The sequence below is a fragment of the Haliaeetus albicilla genome, chromosome 24 (genome assembly GCF_947461875.1).
Source record: "Haliaeetus albicilla chromosome 24, bHalAlb1.1, whole genome shotgun sequence".
NCBI classification, from domain to species: Eukaryota; Metazoa; Chordata; class Aves; order Accipitriformes; family Accipitridae; genus Haliaeetus; species Haliaeetus albicilla.
Genome location: NC_091506.1, coordinates 14,115,072 through 14,131,736, shown reverse-complemented (window position 1 = coordinate 14,131,736; position 16,665 = coordinate 14,115,072). Strand labels below are relative to the sequence as shown.

At 67.9% G+C, this 16,665-nt stretch overlaps 1 protein-coding gene across 1 annotated transcript in view; it reads left to right on the top strand.

The window, feature by feature from the left end:
• The window catches only part of COL7A1 (collagen type VII alpha 1 chain), a 33,400-nt gene that overhangs the window by 1,283 nt on the left and 15,452 nt on the right, over window positions 1-16,665 (top strand). The window contains exons 3-62 of the mRNA XM_069769923.1: window positions 1,835-1,925; window positions 2,033-2,213; window positions 2,290-2,449; window positions 2,547-2,640; window positions 2,726-2,884; window positions 3,098-3,261; window positions 3,360-3,489; window positions 3,587-3,709; window positions 4,360-4,509; window positions 5,204-5,323; window positions 5,446-5,592; window positions 5,808-5,924; window positions 6,004-6,153; window positions 6,359-6,487; window positions 6,575-6,721; window positions 6,887-7,012; window positions 7,084-7,227; window positions 7,310-7,435; window positions 7,509-7,655; window positions 7,735-7,863; window positions 7,945-8,091; window positions 8,275-8,394; window positions 8,481-8,627; window positions 8,710-8,846; window positions 8,926-9,052; window positions 9,132-9,275; window positions 9,356-9,516; window positions 9,622-9,669; window positions 9,798-9,824; window positions 9,938-9,982; window positions 10,178-10,270; window positions 10,593-10,664; window positions 11,029-11,064; window positions 11,141-11,194; window positions 11,425-11,493; window positions 11,585-11,698; window positions 12,006-12,032; window positions 12,166-12,219; window positions 12,312-12,374; window positions 12,501-12,560; window positions 12,711-12,746; window positions 12,882-12,926; window positions 13,153-13,188; window positions 13,295-13,339; window positions 13,459-13,494; window positions 13,575-13,601; window positions 13,702-13,734; window positions 13,933-14,004; window positions 14,107-14,166; window positions 14,304-14,339; window positions 14,544-14,624; window positions 14,769-14,804; window positions 14,876-14,920; window positions 15,020-15,091; window positions 15,243-15,287; window positions 15,394-15,420; window positions 15,504-15,545; window positions 16,222-16,302; window positions 16,465-16,500; window positions 16,602-16,637. Coding sequence (XP_069626024.1) covers window positions 1,835-1,925; window positions 2,033-2,213; window positions 2,290-2,449; window positions 2,547-2,640; window positions 2,726-2,884; window positions 3,098-3,261; window positions 3,360-3,489; window positions 3,587-3,709; window positions 4,360-4,509; window positions 5,204-5,323; window positions 5,446-5,592; window positions 5,808-5,924; window positions 6,004-6,153; window positions 6,359-6,487; window positions 6,575-6,721; window positions 6,887-7,012; window positions 7,084-7,227; window positions 7,310-7,435; window positions 7,509-7,655; window positions 7,735-7,863; window positions 7,945-8,091; window positions 8,275-8,394; window positions 8,481-8,627; window positions 8,710-8,846; window positions 8,926-9,052; window positions 9,132-9,275; window positions 9,356-9,516; window positions 9,622-9,669; window positions 9,798-9,824; window positions 9,938-9,982; window positions 10,178-10,270; window positions 10,593-10,664; window positions 11,029-11,064; window positions 11,141-11,194; window positions 11,425-11,493; window positions 11,585-11,698; window positions 12,006-12,032; window positions 12,166-12,219; window positions 12,312-12,374; window positions 12,501-12,560; window positions 12,711-12,746; window positions 12,882-12,926; window positions 13,153-13,188; window positions 13,295-13,339; window positions 13,459-13,494; window positions 13,575-13,601; window positions 13,702-13,734; window positions 13,933-14,004; window positions 14,107-14,166; window positions 14,304-14,339; window positions 14,544-14,624; window positions 14,769-14,804; window positions 14,876-14,920; window positions 15,020-15,091; window positions 15,243-15,287; window positions 15,394-15,420; window positions 15,504-15,545; window positions 16,222-16,302; window positions 16,465-16,500; window positions 16,602-16,637 — 5,406 coding nt within the window. The remainder of the gene's footprint in view (window positions 1-1,834; window positions 1,926-2,032; window positions 2,214-2,289; window positions 2,450-2,546; window positions 2,641-2,725; window positions 2,885-3,097; window positions 3,262-3,359; window positions 3,490-3,586; window positions 3,710-4,359; window positions 4,510-5,203; window positions 5,324-5,445; window positions 5,593-5,807; window positions 5,925-6,003; window positions 6,154-6,358; window positions 6,488-6,574; window positions 6,722-6,886; window positions 7,013-7,083; window positions 7,228-7,309; window positions 7,436-7,508; window positions 7,656-7,734; window positions 7,864-7,944; window positions 8,092-8,274; window positions 8,395-8,480; window positions 8,628-8,709; window positions 8,847-8,925; window positions 9,053-9,131; window positions 9,276-9,355; window positions 9,517-9,621; window positions 9,670-9,797; window positions 9,825-9,937; window positions 9,983-10,177; window positions 10,271-10,592; window positions 10,665-11,028; window positions 11,065-11,140; window positions 11,195-11,424; window positions 11,494-11,584; window positions 11,699-12,005; window positions 12,033-12,165; window positions 12,220-12,311; window positions 12,375-12,500; window positions 12,561-12,710; window positions 12,747-12,881; window positions 12,927-13,152; window positions 13,189-13,294; window positions 13,340-13,458; window positions 13,495-13,574; window positions 13,602-13,701; window positions 13,735-13,932; window positions 14,005-14,106; window positions 14,167-14,303; window positions 14,340-14,543; window positions 14,625-14,768; window positions 14,805-14,875; window positions 14,921-15,019; window positions 15,092-15,242; window positions 15,288-15,393; window positions 15,421-15,503; window positions 15,546-16,221; window positions 16,303-16,464; window positions 16,501-16,601; window positions 16,638-16,665) is intronic.

The following is a 16,665-nucleotide window of genomic DNA, read 5'->3' as shown; positions in this document are numbered from 1 at the left end:
GCGCAGTCCCCATACTTGAGCTATGGGTGCTAGGGTCCCACGTGATGGGCACCATGAGCTGCAGGGTGCAGGAAAGGTCCTGGCCAAGGCCTGGCTGTCCTGCAGCCTCGTGGGAGCAGCCCTTCTCCACCACCATCATCATTCCCAGGGCTGGTGCTCAGAGCGAGGCTCTAACCCGGAGGGGGCCAAGGCTCGGGTCCCCATGGCAGCTCCGTCCAGCTCTGCCCAGGGCCAGGCAGTGTCCTGAGGTCCCTGGGGACACATTCCCCCAAGATGGATGGAGGTGTGCAGCCAGCTTCAGGCTGGCAGGTCCCAGAGCTGCTTACCACGTTCCTGGGACATGGAGGATGGAGATGCTGGAGGGAAAACTGCCTTGAGCCTCACCAGGGCCCTCTCAGCCGCGCACAGATGTTTCTGTGGCGAGTCCAGCAGAAACCCTTCCGGGGGGGTCCAACCCCCTCCTGCTTCATCCCCATCCCGGAGCCCCACAGCCCCTGCCGGGGGTGCAGCCGGCAGGAGAGCCAGGGGTGGCACTTTGGTGGGGGACAGCCCGAAAAGCCGCTTTCCTCCACTCCCCGGCGGGCGGGTGGGAAAAGCCCTTTTTGGGGGGCCGGGCTGGGCGGGGGCCTCTCCCGCTCCCCCCCGGCACCGCGCTCCGGGCCGCCCTCAATAAAGGGGCGGGAGCGCCGGGGGCCGCTCCGCGCCGGCACCGCCTGCGCCCGGCTCGGCTCGGCACGGAGCGGCTCGGCTCGGCACGGTGCAGCCCCGCGGGGGGCGGTGGGTGAGTGCCCGCGGGCGGGGGGGGCTGTCGCGGGGGTCCCGCTGCAGGCGGGGGGTGGGGTGGGTGGGGGGTGCTGCGGGGCAGGACCGAGCCCCCCCCCCCCCCCCGGGAACCCGTGGGCGCTCGTCCGCCCTCCCGCGCCGGGGCGGCCGCCCCGGGCTCGCACCTCCCGGGTTCAGGCGGTCCGGGGCCGTGCTTGGGCTGAGACCCGGGGTGGCCATCGCTGTGGTGTCAGGCCGGGTGCCCCCCGTGTGCGTGGGAAGCGGCGGGGCGTGGGGTTTCGCGGGCAGGGCTTGCCCACCCCGGCTCCCCGCTGCCCTAGAGCACCCCGCTTTTGCCAGCCTTCCCCGGGTGGTGGGGAGCCCCCGCAGGCAGGGGGACCCGGTGGGCAGGAGCAGCCGGGGTGAGCTGCCGCCGGTGCCGAGGCGCGGAGCGGGCAGGCGGGCAGGCAGCGGGAAGGGCTTGTGGAGGCAGAGCCCGCGCACACCCTGCAGCCGGGGCTGGCAGCCTCCCGCCGGCCGGGGCACGGCACCCCCGGGCAGCGAACGGGGCCGCGGGCCAGGCCCGGCCAGGCTGAACGGGGAGAGCTGGAGCGGGGCCAGGCGCGGGGCACACACGCGACCGTGCCCTCCCGCACCCGCCACCGCCGACGGCCCGTGCCCTGCCATGGGGTAGCCACCGGCACTGCTCCCGCTCGGCCAGATGCAGGCCAGATGCTGCCCACCCGGCGCTTTTCGGTGAGCCGGCAGACCCGGCGTGCTGTGCGGGCACTGGGTGCTGCCGGTCGCTTCTCCGGCGTGGGCGACGTGTGGTAACGCGGCCGGGTACAGCCCTGCCGCCTCCCTGCCCTAACCCAAAGCGGGGGCTCTCCCCGGCACCGAAGGGTGCCAGCAGTGGTGCCCAGCGTGGCGCTGACGCCTTGCCTTCCTGAGGCTGCCAGGCGTCCCGGCACGGCACGGTGCTGGGCCCTCCCGGGCCCTGCCGCTCTGTCACAGCTGTCCCCAGAGGCATGGGGCTGGTGTGGGGTGGTGGTGGCAGCATCCTCTCCCGCAGGCTCCCACGATGAGCGGCCGGCTCCTGCTCCTCGCCATGCTCCCGGTGCTCCTGGGCCCCCCGGCTGCCACAGCGCAGAAGAGGAGCCAAGGTGGGTGCAGAGCACCGGGGGCACACGGTGGCAGGGGTGCGAGAGGGGCCCAGCACCACCGTGCCGTGGTGCCGGTCCGTGCCCTGAGTGCTGTCACCACCCCGCAGCAGTGTGCGAGGACGTGCTGGAGGCCGACATCGTCTTCCTGGTGGACGGCTCATCCAGCATTGGCCGGAACAACTTCCGCGCCATCCGCACCTTCATGGACGAACTGGTGGGGCCCTTCGTGCAGGTGGTGGGCGAGAAAGCGGTGCGCTTCGCTGTGGCGCAGTACAGCGATGATCCACGGTGAGCCCCGGGCAGGGGGCGTGCGGGACAGTGGGGCGGCAGGGCTGGGAGATGACACGTCCCCTGCGCCCCCCAGGGTGGAGTTCCCCTTCTCCCAGCACACCGACGGCACAAGCGTCCGGAGGGCCATCCAGCAGCTGAGCTACAAGGGCGGCAACACACGGACCGGTGCCGGCTTCCGCTACGTCGCTGACAACTTCTTCGGCCCCACACAGCTCCGGCCAGGGGTCCCCCAGGTACCTGCAGGGCGGTGGCCCTGGGGACACCTGGGAGGGGATGCGGTGGGTCTGTGGGTGCTGGGCTGGGTCTCATGGCTCTCGCCCGGCCCCGCAGATCTGCATCCTCATCACGGATGGCAAGTCCCAGGATGATGCTGAGGGGCCGGCAGCAAAGCTGAAGAGCCAGGGCATCAAGGTCTTCGCTGTGGGTGAGCAAGGCTTTGGTGCCAGGTGAGGGGGGGTCCCCTCAGGTTCAGGGTCCCTGCCCTCACCCATCATCTCCATCCCCGCCAGGGATCAAGAATGCTGACCACAAGGAGCTGATGCGTGTGGCCTCGATGCCCACCGATGCCTTCTTCTTCTATGTTGGTGACTTCAAGCTGCTGGGGACGCTGGTGCCGCTAATGACACGCAGGGTGTGCACAAGCGTCGGGGGCACCCTGCGCCTCATGGGTATGGGGACTCACCCTCCTTCCCGTGGGGTATGGGTGCTGGCGGTGCTGGTTGCCAGGCTGCGCTCACCCTCGGTGCACGCTTAGCACCCATCCTCCCCAAAATGCCCTCCTGGCCATCCTGCCCCACTGGGAACGTGGCTGTGCCACCCCAGCAAGCATTCCCCGCCACCCCATGCACCCTGGAGCTGACAGCTCCTGTGGTCCCCCACAGATGGGCCGAGCCACATCGGACCCTCCAACATGGAGATCCTGGAGCGGGGCCTTGACCAGCTGCGGATCCGCTGGACGGCAGCCAGCGGCCCTGTCACCGGCTACCGGGTGCAGCGCGTGCCGCTGACGGGGCTGGGGCAGCCGATCGTGGCAGAGAGGCAGGAGGTAAGCGCTCCCACCTCCCTGCTCCGAGTCCCTGGGGGTCCCTGGCGGCCCCACGCGTGGCCTGGGAATGGCAGGGGGGTGACGCTGTCCCTGCCCAGGTGAGCCTGGGGCCGCGGGAGACGAGCGCTGTGCTGCAGGGGCTGCGCGCAGGGACGGAGTACCTGGTCACGGTCACTGCCCAGTACGCCAACAGCATCGGCGAGTCGGTGTCCGGCCGAGCACGCACCCGTGAGTGTCCATGCCACAGGGACGGGGACGCGGGCAGGCGCCGGGTGCCTATGGCATGTGGGGCTGGGGGCTCATCCCTGGCTCCCTGTGCCCTCAGAGAGCCGTGCTGGCTCCGTGCTGGATTTCCGTGTGGTGGAGACTGGACCGACCTTCCTGCGGCTGGCCTGGCAGCCTGGCCCCGAGCCCCCCCAGGGCTACAGCCTCAGCTACACCGTGCAAGGTGAGGGTACTTTCCCTGCGAGCGGGTGGTCCTGTCTGGATGCCCTACCTTTGCGCAGGCCCATGGGCCGGGCAGGACATGGCAGGGTGCGTGCTCGGGGAAGGGGGTTACACGCATGGGGGTGATGCGGGGGGTGCATGCCAAAAGCACTGTGGGTGTGTGCGCGCCTGCCCTCACCGCGGCGGCCGGCACTCGTGCGCAGGCTGCGGGGCACGTGTGCGTACAGAGGCGTGGAGGCGGCGTGTGTGTTCCTACGCCCGGAGGCTTTGACGCGCAGGGCTCGAAGCGCTCGCACGGGTGTGCATGACGGCCAGCGGCCCCCATGGGTGCCCCTGCCCGGGGCTGAGAGCGCAGGCATGCGCGTGCCCTTGCGGTTGCTCCGCGTGGGGGGTGGGCAGCAGACCCCCGTCCCAGCCGGGTGCTGGGCTGGAGCCGTGCACCTGGAAGCCCCTCCCTGGCCCCGGGCGCTCCGATGGGTGCCCCTGCCCTGGCCGCCATCCCAGCCTCTCCCAGCGCTCCTCTCCCAGCGCTCCCCACCCCTGGCACCGACTGGCATCCCTGGGGCAAGGTGCGGGCCCGCAGACACCCCTTCCCTGCCGGGCCTGGCTGTGCCCCCGTGCCCACCCTTACCCCTCCACCTCCCCCTCCAGGGGCAGCCCAGGGGGAAGAGAAGAGCCTGGGGGCCAGCGCACAGTCGGCCACGCTGAGCAACCTGCGCCCCGACACCGAGTATGTGGTGACGCTCCGATCCCGCTACGCGCAGCAGCCCACCGTCCCCACCACCCTCACCGCCCGGACACGTAAGAACGGTGCCTGGCCCTGGGCTCAGCCGGGGAGAGGGATGAGTTCCCAGCACAGGGATGCCCCTCCAGTCACCGTGCCCCATGGGGATGGGGTTGCCCAGCCCATTGCTGCCTGGGGGGGGGGGGCGGGATGGGGATGCAGGCGAGCACGACTACACGGTGATGCTATGAGCCCCAAAAAGTGCTCCCGGAGGGGATGCAGCACTGTGTGCTCTCCCAGCTTCTTCATAGCCTTATGGGAGTGTTTCCACTGAAGCTTTCCCCACGTGATGTAAAAATGTCAACTGAAAAAATGCAGGTTTTTTTTTTTATAAATTCAAGCACTGCGATCTTTGGGAAGAAAGCATTGCCGGGCAGGAGCAGGGGTGAGGCCCCGGGGCAACACCTTTACAAGCCTCAGATTTGGCAAACTGATTCCTTCTGCTGCTCCAGGCAGCCTTAACCTGCAGAAAGTATTTAAGGCATTAAGCAGAAGGCGTTTGGGCTCCAGTCTGCTGGAGCTGCGGTGCTTTGAAGGAGCTGCCCGGGCATGGGCTGCGCTCGGTGACCTCAGTGTGGTTCAGCATCCATGAGCAGGGACAAGGGGGCTTCCCCCCCCACCAGAGCAGGCGTGTTTGCAGGCAAAGGTGCTTCCCACTGCCCCCTGCCCTGCTCTCACGTGGGGGATGCGACGGGCACCTCTCGCCCGCAGGGCGCCCGGTGGGTGTGCAGCACTTGGCCGTCCACAATATCTCTGCGCAGAGCATGCTGCTGGCCTGGCAGCCTGTCGGCGGTGCCACCGGCTACCGGCTCTCCTGGGCGACTCTCACAGGTAGGTGCCCGTCCCAGAGCTTGCACCCCTTCTGCTGGTGGCCCCAGGGAGGAGGGACAGGAGCAGGGTGGTGGCACCCACTGCCCGGACCCCCCAAAGGACTGCTGTGCTGGCTCTCACAGGGCAGGACAGGCACAGGGTGGACCTGGATGCCGGGCGGACGTCGCACGTGCTGGGGGGGCTACAGCCCAACACTGACTACGTGGTGATGGTGGCCCCACTCTTTGGGCAGCTGGAGGGGCCCATGGCCACCGTGCGGCAGAAGACGGGTAGGTGGTGGGTATGGGTGATGCGAACCTGCCGCTGGCCTCTGGCTCTGCCCCCGGTGCCATTGCCGTGGGATGGAGTGGGGACCAGCACCCTTGGCCCCACACCACGGTGATGCTCCCCACCCGGCTGTGTGCGGGGGCCGGGGACACACCGTGGTGGGTGGCCAGCAGCAGAGCGGCACAGGGCAGCCTGGCCCACGGGGTCCCTCTTGCAGAGGTGGGAGCGGAGCAGACGCTGCGAACCAACATCCTGGGCCCCACGTCCATCCAGGTGCTCTGGACCGGTGCCCGTGATGCCCGTGGCTACCGTCTGGAGTGGAAGAGAGCCACAGGTGGGCTTGGGGCGCCCAAACCCCTCTACAGACCCCCCCCCCGTGCTGGCAGCCGGCGGTGACCCTCCCCTCCCTGCAGGACCAGAGCCCCCCAGGACAGTGTCGCTCCCCAGCAGCGCCAACACCTACCAGCTGATGGGGCTGCAGCCAGGCACCGAGTACCGCATCACCCTCTACACACTCTATGATGGTGGGGAGGTGGCCACCCCTGTCACCACCTTCCAGACAGGTGAGTGACCACCATGGGTCCCCTGGCTTGTCCCCCACCCTCCCAAGCCATTGAGATGGAGGGACATCCCACATGGCATTGCTCAGCCCAGAGACCCCCTTGGCCATGAGACCCCTAGCTCTCTGGTCACGGCCCAGGGTAAGGATGGGGGCCGTGCCGTCCGGGCTCTGCGGCTCCGGCCATGCTTCACCGTGTCCACTCGCAGGCGTGGAGGCACCCGTGGGCACCGTGTCGGACCTGCGGCTCGTTGAGGAGGCGGGCAGGCGGGTGCGACTGGGCTGGACCGGCGTCCCTGGTGCCACCGAGTACAAAGTGGTGGTACGCAACAACCAGGGTGAGTCTGCGGGCAGGGGCGCAGGCAGCACCTGGGGGACCCCAGCCCGCTGGTGCTGAGGGTCAGCGGCCGCCACGCTCCCGGCAGATGGCACAGAGAGGACGAGGCGTGTCCCGGGCAGCCACACGGGGCTGGAGCTGGGTGACCTTCGGGAGGGCATCGCCTACCTGGTGCGCGTCTCGGCGCTGGCAGGCGGCCGGGAGGGCAGTGCGGCCACGCTCACCGTCCGCCTCAGTAAGTCCACGTCGGGGTTTGCTATCGGGAGTCCTGGCGCTGTGTTTTCCTCCCCCTGGCATGTGTTGGTCCTCTATGCCCCCACAAGCCCTCAGGGCACTGGGGTGGCCGCGAGGCCCCTCCAGGCACCCCAAGGTGACACCACGGTGCCCTGGGGTGGTGCAGAGTACCCGGCGGTGGGCAGCATCTCGGAGCTGCGGGTGACGGAGGCCAGTCCCAGCCAGCTGCGGGTCACCTGGCGAGGGCTGCCAGGCGCCGGGGGCTACCTGCTGACGTGGCGAGGCAGCGACGGTGAGTGTGGGGACCGCGGGGTGCCGCGGCAGTGGTGCCGGAGCCCTTCCCAGCCCAACTGTCTCTCCTAGGTCTGGAACAATCCCGCTTCCTCCCCGCTGACCCCACTGCCTTCACCATCGAGGGGCTGCGTGCCGGCATTGTCTACACCGTTGGCGTCTCGGCTGTAGTGGATGGCCGAGAGGGCAGCCCTGTCACCACCACGGGGCGGATAGGTGAGGTGTCCCCTCACCCACTGGTGCCAGCCAGTGTCACTTGCCCCGGGCCTGGGTGACAGTGGCCCTCTTGGTGTCGCAGCACCCGAGCAGGTGGGGACGGTGTCCCGGCTGGAGGTGCAAGCATCCAGAAGCAATGTTGCCCGCGTCACCTGGGTCGGCGTGCCGGGAGCCACTGCCTACCGTGTGGTGTGGAGCCGCAGGGACGGTACCGTGGGGTGAGGATGGGAACGGGCCCCGAGGGCGGTGGGGCAGAGGGCTGACGCCATGGTCCGTGGCAGGGGGCTCGGAGAACAGCCAGCGAGTTCCCGGCCACACCAGTTCCTTCGACATCCCTGACCTGGAGGGTGGCGTCTCCTACACCGTGAAGGTGACGGCACTCATTGGCAACCGGGAGGGCAACCCCGTCTCTATCATCGTCACCACCCGTGAGTGCTGGGTGGGGGGCAGCACCCCGGGGTGGCACCGGGCACCCCTGGCCCTAACACCTGCTCCTCTGCCCCACAGCGGAGGCAGCCCCGCTGCCCCCCGTCAGCAGCTTCCAGGTGACAGAGGCCTCGGAGCACCGCCTGCGCCTGGCCTGGGTGCCGGTGGCCGGCAGCGCTGGGTACCGCCTGGTCTGGCGCCTGGCTGAGGGTGAGCTTGGCCAGCCAGCACCCCTGCATCCCTGCCAGCCCCCATGCTGCACCCCCCTCACCCCTCTCTCCCCCCTGGTAGGGGGGCCCCAACGCAGCCAGCAGCTCCCAGCCGCTGCCAGCTCCTATGACCTGGGGGGGCTGGAGCCAGGCCGGCGCTACCACATCAGCATCACCAGCCTGGCTGGCAGCAGGGAGAGCGAGCCGGCCACCGTCACCGCCGTCACCGGTAAGGGGCTGCATGGGGCCAAGGGAGCATCGGACCCCCGGCGCAGGGCTGGAGCCCAGAGGGGCATCCAGGGACCGGGCTGTCGCAGCCGCTGGCTGGGGGAGGGTGATGGCTGGGGGACCAGGAGTGGGGTGGGGGCTGCCCCATGGGGCCGGCACACTCTTTCCTCCTCCTCCTTGGCAGCTGCCCCAGGCCATGTCACCAGCCTGCGGGTGACAGATGTGCGGAGAGACTCGGTGACGCTCACCTGGACCCCTGTCCCCGGTGCCTCCAGCTACGTCCTCTCCTGGACCCCCCCCGCAGGTGAGGCGGGCGAACAGCCCCAGGGCAGGGGGCAGTGTTCCCACGGGGGCTCGCCAGTCCCCCTGACTCTGTCCCCTGGGTGGCAGCTGGGGGGGAGACAGGGCAGACGCTGCCAGGCGCTGCCAGCTCCCAGCAGGTCTCCGGACTGCGCCTGGGGCAGCGCTACACCTTCACCCTCCGCCCGGTCCTGGGGAGCACGCCGGGTGCCGAGACCTCTGTCAGCGAGCGCACGGGTACGGTGAGGCCGTGCCGGGGGGACGGGCTGGGCTTGTCCCCGCTCTGCCCGCGGCTTCACCCCTTCCCTGTACCCTGCAGTCTGCAGGGAAGCCCGCGGTGACATCATCTTCCTCGTCCATGGCACCCGCGACAGCTCCTCCAGCGCTGATGCCATCCGCACCCTCCTCTCCAACACCGTGTCTGCCTTGGGACGCCTGGGCCCCGAGGGCACCCAGGTAGGGTGCTGCCATGGCGGTGGGAGTCCTGGGGGCGCGGGCGGGCAGTGGTGCCCACTGCTCCCCTGCACCCTCACAGGTGGCTCTGGCCACGTACAGCTACCGCAGCCTGCCCTGGCTGCTCCTCAACCGCTCCAGTGACTTGCCCGCCGTGCTGGAGCAGATTCGCACCATGCGCTACGAGGAGCCCAGCGGCAACGCCATCGGTGAGGGGCTGCGCTGGGAGCCGGGGCAGCAGCTGGCGGAACCCCGCTGACCGCCCCCCTCCTCCTTCTCCCTCCATAGGGGCAGCCATCACCTTCGCCAGGACCTACTTGCTGAGCCCCAGTGCGGGGCGCCGGCCCAGTGTGCCGGCGGTGCTGGTGGTCCTGGCCGACAGCCCCTCTGGGGACGATGCCATCGCCGCAGCCAGGGATGTCAAGGCTGGGGGTAAGGATGGATGGGGTCCCAGCAGGGTGCATACAGAGGGGGCTGTGTCCTGTGGGGCGCTGAGGGTGCTCTCGACTCAGGGATCCAGGTGCTGGCGGTGGGCTTGGAGGGAGCGGACCGGGAGCAGCTCCGGCGTGTGGTCACCGGCGAGGACCCGCGGTACCTCTACCATGACAGCGGCACCCTGGCAGAGCTGGAGGGGGAGCTCACCGACGACCTCTGCACCATCATCTCTACCAGGGTAAGGGGTCAGGGTGCCCCAGGGGGTGCAGAGCAGGAGCAGCCCCACAGGGGCCAGGGGCTTCTCCTATGCCTGGGTTCACACAGGCTTCCCTTGTCTTGCCAGCCGGAGCCAGAGCCAAAGCCAAAGCCCTGTACTGTGCAGTGCCCTAGGGTGAGCATCCCCGTGCCGTGCCGTGCCATGCCATGCCAGGGACCCCCAAACTTGCTGATGGCAGCAGTGCAGTGGGGAGCCGAGCATAGGAGTACAGCCGCTAACCTGTTCCTTCTGTCCCTTTGCAGGGCGAAAAGGGGGACCGTGGAGAGACGGTGAGTGTTTGGGTGTCTCCCCACTGCTGGTGGCTCTGGGGGGGGCTGTGTCCCCCCAAACCTCACTGATGCCAGCCCAGAGGGGATGGTCAGCACTGGCTTTGTCTCCACAGGGACTGCAGGGACGCGCGGGGCAGCCGGGCCCCCCTGGCGAGCCGGTAAAGTCCTGCTGGGGGGGAGATGGGGGGCAGGTCCCTGATGGGGGGCAGCAACATGGCCCCCAGGTCCCCTTGTCCTGCCTGTGGGTGTGTGCCAAGGCAGGGACCTGTCCAGCCCTGACTGCAGGGACAGAGAAGGGAATGTCCCTTGGCTACTGCCTGCCACCCAGCCCATCCTCTCCGCTGTCCCTCCAGGGCCGCCATGGGCTGCCTGGCCCTCCAGGACCTGCTGGCCCGCGGGGTCTGCCAGGAGAGAGCATCGAGCGGCCAGGCAAGAAGGGGGACAGGGTGAGTACCTCCAATCCCCTCACCCAGATGCCCCCTGGGTCCCCAGGCACAGGGACCCAGCCCCATGGGGTCTCTCTCTGCCCCTCGTCCTTCCCTCCTCCTCACCCAGGCTGGAGGATCTTCTTGGGGAGCCCTGGTCCTGCCCCATGCTGCTCCCTCACACCCTAACTCAGCACACATGGGAAAGGCATCCCGAGACCTGGCTCAACCATGGGGCTGTCCTGGGCTCCCAGTGCCAGGGCTAGCACTGTCTGGGGCACTGGGGGGGTCTGGCAGTGCCAGCATGCACTGGACACTGGTGTGATGCTCCTTTCTCCCACAGGGATTACCTGGAGCTGACGGGACACCAGGAAGCCCTGGCCGCCCTGGGAACCCTGGATCCCCTGGCCAGCCAGTAAGTGGGGATGTCTCCCCGAGTTTGCTGCTGCATGGTGGGCTTTTCCCATCACCCTGCCTGCCCTGCGTGCTCCCTGAGCCAGCCTCTGCCTACCCTTTCCTTGTGCTGGGGAGTCTCCATAGCTGGTAGGGTCATTGCTGTCCCCTGTGTGTGTGTCCCAGGCCAAGTGTACTGGGCAGGGACTGTCCATCCCTGACTTGGCTGGAGCCCCCGTCCCGTCCCATCCCATCCCATCCCGTCCCATCCCGTCACATCCCATCCCATCCCATCCCATCCCATCCCATCCCATCCCATCCCATCCCATCCTCACTCCTCTGGCTGGCAGGGATACACATTCATCTCCTGAGCTGTTGTTTTCCAGGGTACCCAGGGCGTCCCTGGCCTCCGAGGGGATCCTGTGAGTATGGCCCCATCCCTACCCATCCCTGCTCCCCACCTGTACCTCCCCCCTCACTCTCGTCTTTCTTTCCCAGGGGCCACGGGGGCCGATGGGGCTTTCTGGCCCGAAGGGGGAGAAAGGCGAGCCGGTAGGTGATGGGCATGGGGCTGCCCTGTGGGCGTCCCTGGGGAGCAGCGGGGACCCTGGCGGGCACATCTCAGCCCCTGGCATCTCCTATTACTTGGTGTCTGGGTGACCCCAGGGTCTCCTCGTCTCCCTGCTGGGCTGCTGGCCTTGTGGCACTGTAGCCCCCATCCTGCACTGGGGACACGACGGGCACACGGGGACACTGATTTTTCCTCCCTCCTCCTCACTCAGGGAGAGCCCAGGGTGATCGTGGATGGAACACAGGGGCTGCCAGGCCGGAAAGGGGAGCCGGGCACACCGGTAGGTATGGGGGTGGTGATACCAGGGGGTCTCTGCCAGCACCCCCAGCTCATGCCACAGCCCCAGCGAACTGAGCATCTCTGTCTTCCAGGGCAGCCCTGGCCCGCCTGGGAGCCCTGGTCCACGGGGACCATTTGGTGATCCAGGCCCCCCCGGTCCGCTTGGACCCATGGGGCTGCCAGGACCGCCGGGAGAGTTCGTGAAGGTACGTGCCCCCTGGTGCTGTGTGGGGACGGCTGGGGGACATGTGGACAGATGGATGGAGGGACAACCAGCAGCTTGAAGCTGCTCCCCTGTGCAGTGGTCCTGGTCCCACTCATGGCCTGTGCCCACGCACACATAAACACGCATGAGCTGTTGCTGGTGCTGGGCAGTGTGCAGAGGCACATGGCACACATGCGCCCTGATACCACTGATGATGGGCTCTGTCCAGCAGCTTCCTGCTCTCCATTTGAGGGGGCATAGGAAGAGCCCAGACCTGTCCTTACCTACGTTTTTTTTTGCTTTTGCAGGGGGAGAAGGGTGACCGAGGGGAGAGGGTGAGTGGCTCTGTGTTTCCCTGGCTCCTCTGCCCTCCTGGACAGAGGTCCTGTGGGTGCCTGAGGGCACTGCAGTTGGGAAGGTCTGAGCCCTCCCAGGCTGTCACACAGGAGCTGACCCCTGTCTCTGCAGGGTCCCCCTGGACTTGTGGATGGCACAGCACCTCGAGGGGAGCCTGGCCCCCCGGTGAGTCCAGCACCTGAGCCAGCAGGGATGGCAGAGGGGAGTGGGGCTGTGCCAGTTGTGTGTCCCTGGGGCTGAGCTGTGCTCTCTTGCAGGGCCTGCCTGGGGACCCTGGGCCCCGGGGACCTGCTGGGCCCCCCGGCCTGAAGGGAGAGAAGGTAAGAGGGCAGTGGGGATGCTCTGCTGGGGCCGGACCCTGTACCGCTCTCCAGCGGGGATGCCCGTCCCCATCTCATGGGCATCCCCATCTCATGGGCATGGCTGTCTCCTTTCCTAATCCCCAGGGTGACAGCAAAGAAGGTTTCCCAGGGCCGCCCGGCCGCCCCGGGGACCCAGGAGACCGGGTGAGTTTTCCAAGAGAAGGTGAGGCAGGCAGGAGCTGGCCTCGCTGGTGAGCCGAGCCCTGAAGATACCCCAGAGGGCTCCCGGTCCAGCCAGCCTGGGCGTTTGCCCTGCCACGCCAGAGGTGACATCTTCTCCATCCTCCTTTGCAGGGCCCTCGGGGACCGCCGGGAGAGCAGGGCAGGAAGGTGAGTGGTGTGGGGACCAAAGGGATGCTCTCGCCTTGCCTTCAGCAGGGAGAAAAGGGGTCTGGGTGCTGTGCCGGGACCCCTGCCATCCCCTGCGGGTCCTTCTGCCCCGACCCCATCTTCTTTCTGTGTCAGGGAGACCGTGGGGCACCAGGCGAGCTGGGAGAGATCGGCGAGAAGGTGAGACAGTGCCAGAGCAGGATTGTGCCATTCAGCAGCATTGGCAGGTCCTGGTGTCCCTGCAGCCCCGTGGTGGCTGTGGCTGGGCATTGCTGTCGGAGCCCAGTGATCTTGGATGCGATTTGGGGCTGGGCCCTGAAGGGTTTTGGGGCAGCACGTGCGGTGGGGGCAGCATGGCATGGAGGGAGGAAGGCTCCCTGAAACCCTCTTCTGCTTCACTCTGCAGGGGGACCGCGGCGTGCCGGGCCCCGAGGGCGAGAAGGTAGGTGAGCTGGGGCAGCTGCAGCCACGCTGGGGCAATGCCTGCCCTGCCCTGGCACGGGGTAGGAGGATGCCCCTGACACCTTCCTCTTCCTCCCCTCCTCCAGGGCGAGGTGGGAGCCCCAGGGCGCCCAGGGCCATCAGGCAGAGAGGTGAGTGGGAGCAGTGGCTGGGGTGCTGTGGACCCAGCACCCCGGAGTGGGGGCTGCTATGCCCCAGGTGCGAGTCCCCAGGCACCATCAGCCCTCTGAGGTCTCTTCTCTCACCACAGGGAGCTCCAGGACCGGCTGGCCCCCGGGGCGAGAAGGTGAGGGCAAAGTGGGGTCCCAGTGGGGTGGTAGGGGGCTGCTGGGGAAGGGGCTGGCAATGACACCCATCTCTCCACAGGGCGATCCAGGACCACCTGGCAAGCCGGTAAGTGATGCTGCCTGGTGGGTCTACGTCTGCCTGCCCCAGCCCTGGGACAGGGAGCTGTGGGCAGTGCCCAGCACCGTCCCCTCTGCTTCTCCCCCAGGCTCCCAGTGTGCCCGGTGTTGGAGGAGAGAAGGTAACCCTGCCCCGGCCATGCCCCCTGGCCCTGTGCTGGCACTCCCCGGGCATGGCCGTGGGCTAGGGAGGGGGATTGCACAGCTGGACATCGACCTGAGGGGATGCCTGTGCTGGTCCCCAGGCCTGGCTGTCCCTAGCTGCAGTGGGGGAAAGGGGTGGTGTGGGGGGGCTGATGGTGCCATTTCATCTGCTCCAGGGTGACAGAGGCTTCCCAGGACCAGAAGGACCTCCTGGCCCCAAGGGCGATGCAGGAGATAAAGGTGCCCGTGTGAGTACTGCCTGGGGATGGGGCGCACAGGGGGCATGGCACAGCCCCCCCGGGTTCATGGTGCCTGTGCTGTTGCTCCAAGCTGCATCCCTTCGTGTCTAGGGTGCCCCTGGCTTGAGCATCCCGGGGCCGGCTGGTCCCAAAGGCGAGCAGGGCGATCGGGTGAGTCTGGGTGCACCCCGAGGGCTGGGGCTGGCCAGTGTCTGCCCTGGGGGCACCGGCTCATGGTCCCAGTCACTCCCCCAGCATGGGGCCACCCAGGTCCCTGGTGACAAGTGCTTTCCCTCTCCAACAACCAGGGTATCGTTGGCCTCACGGGCAGGAGCGGCCCAAAGGTAATGTCGCTGCAGGAGGCATTGACCCTCCATCCATCTGTCCATCCATCCATCCATTGGACTCTGGAGGGGTTGTCCCTGCAGGCTGTGCCATGATGCTGCTCCGGGGAGTGGAGGGTGCCGTGCTGAGCCCCTTCTCCCCCCGGCTGCCCCTGTGCTCCCCCCATGCTGCCCTGACCCATTGCCCCTTCCCACCTTGTCTAGGGCGACCCAGGGGAGCCAGGGGAGAAGGGAGAGCCGGGCCGAGCTGGTGCCCCGGGGCAGACCGGGCTGCGTGGCAAGGAGGTAGTGTGGGGCGAGAGGGGCAATGGGACTGGGGGCCATGGGGCACCATGGCACTGAGGAGTTGGGGGGCTGGCAGGGAGCAGGAGGATGCTGGTGACTTGTGCTTTTCTCCTCCTGGCTGGCGTCCGCTGACCTGTGCCGCAGGGAGAGCGTGGAGAGAAGGGTGATGAAGGTACCCCGGTAAGCGAGTACCCCCTGGGACCACTGCCCCCCTCCCTGCTGCCCCCCACTCACCATCTCTATCCCCACAGGGTGAAGCGGGTCTGCCTGGCAAACCCGGAGACAGGGGCCCCCGGGTAAGTGCAGGGCTGGCGGGCACCCTGGGGCAGGCAAGATGCCCAGTGGCCTCAGGGTGGCTCCCGCCAACACACACCCTCCCTCTGCCCTCCACCCAGGGCCTCCCCGGCTACCGCGGCCCCCCCGGGGAGAAGGGTGACTCAGGGGACCCAGGTCCTGAAGGCAGGAACGTGAGTACCAACTGGTGTGCGCCCACTGCCCCGTGGGCATCCACTACCCCGCTCACCCCATTGCCCCGCGCCCACCCTTACCCCAGGGGTACCCTCCACCCCACGGGTCCCGTGTTCCCTCCTCCCCTCACCCTGTCCCTCTTTCCCACAGGGCAGCCCCGGAGCACCAGGGAGCAAGGGTGACCGTGGGGAGCCGGTGAGTGACACGGGGCCACGTGCTTGGCCCCCACCCTGGAGCCACCCCTGCCCTCGCTGGGGCCACGCCAGCTCCCCTTAACCCGCTTCCCTCGCCCTTCTTTTAGGGGCCTCCTGGACCCCCAGGACGAACCGTAAGTTCTGCCCCCACCCCTCTTCCTGCCCATGGGCTGGTGCCCGGCCCCATGTGCTCTGACAGCCCCTCTCTGCCCCACAGGTTGACGTGGGTCTTGGAGGAGTGGGGGAGAAGGGTGAGAAGGTAACAAGTGGGTCCCCTGGGATGCTGGTGGTGGGGTGTCCTGTGCTGTCTCCCGCTGGGCTCTGCCTGTGCACTGGGATCCTGGTGCACCAAGCCCTCCCTGCCCAAAACAGCCCCTGCCGCGTGGAGCCGACGCACACCACGGCTGCGAGCCATGTGGGATCGGGGGGCACATGATGCTCCTGCCCATTGCCGGGAGGAGGGTGCCAGGGTAGGAGGTCCCTGTAAGGCTGAGGTCCTTGAAGGATCCAGCACGCTCATGGGTCCCTAGTCCTGTAGGGATCCCACAGCTGTACCTTACGCTCTGGGTGTTTTTGCTTTTACAAGCCAGCTCAGGCTTGGGGCAGTTTTGGCCACAGGCTGTGCTCTGTGCTGGATAGTATTGCTGTCCCCAGCCATGGCTCAGCTGGCTCCTGGCTCAGCAGCGCTGCTTGTTGCATTTCTTCTGCGACCGCTACCTGGCCACCCAGGAGCTGCATTGAGCCCAGCAACATTTTTTTTCAGCCCATGCCTGTATTTTGAGACCTTTGCAATTATCCCGCCCTTAAACTGTGCAGCATAAGCAGAGATGCTCAGCATGGGCTCTGGCACCGGCTCGGCACAGGCATTTGCGCCAGCGACGCAGCAGTACGGTAGTACGGCAGTACCCTCTAACTGCTGTGCCCTTCCCTGGCAGGGGGACCCTGGGGATCCTGGCGAGGATGGCACGAAGGGAGCCCGCGGCGATGCCGGCTCCCCCGGCCTGCCCGGAGAGAGGGTAGGTGCCGGGTCTCTGGTGCGGGAGGCAGTGGGACAGCAAGACGGGCAATGTTCTCCCGGAAAGCCAGGGGTCCTGGTGTGCAGGAGCTGGTGGGCGAGCACCCAGGACCCCCTCCTTTTACCCCCATGCCCTACTGCTGAGCATGTCTCTCTCTTGCAGGGTGTGGAGGGTCCCCGCGGCCCCCCTGGTGCACGGGTGAGTGCCCCCCTTCCCCGTGGGGGTCTGACTGGGGTGTCCACACCCTGCTCAGCTCCTGTTCAGGGGGGACGATGCTCACTCCTCTTCCCACCCCGCAGGGTGACCCCGGGGACCGAGGCCTGCCAGGAGAGAAGGTGAGGGGGCTGGAGGCTGGCAGCTGCC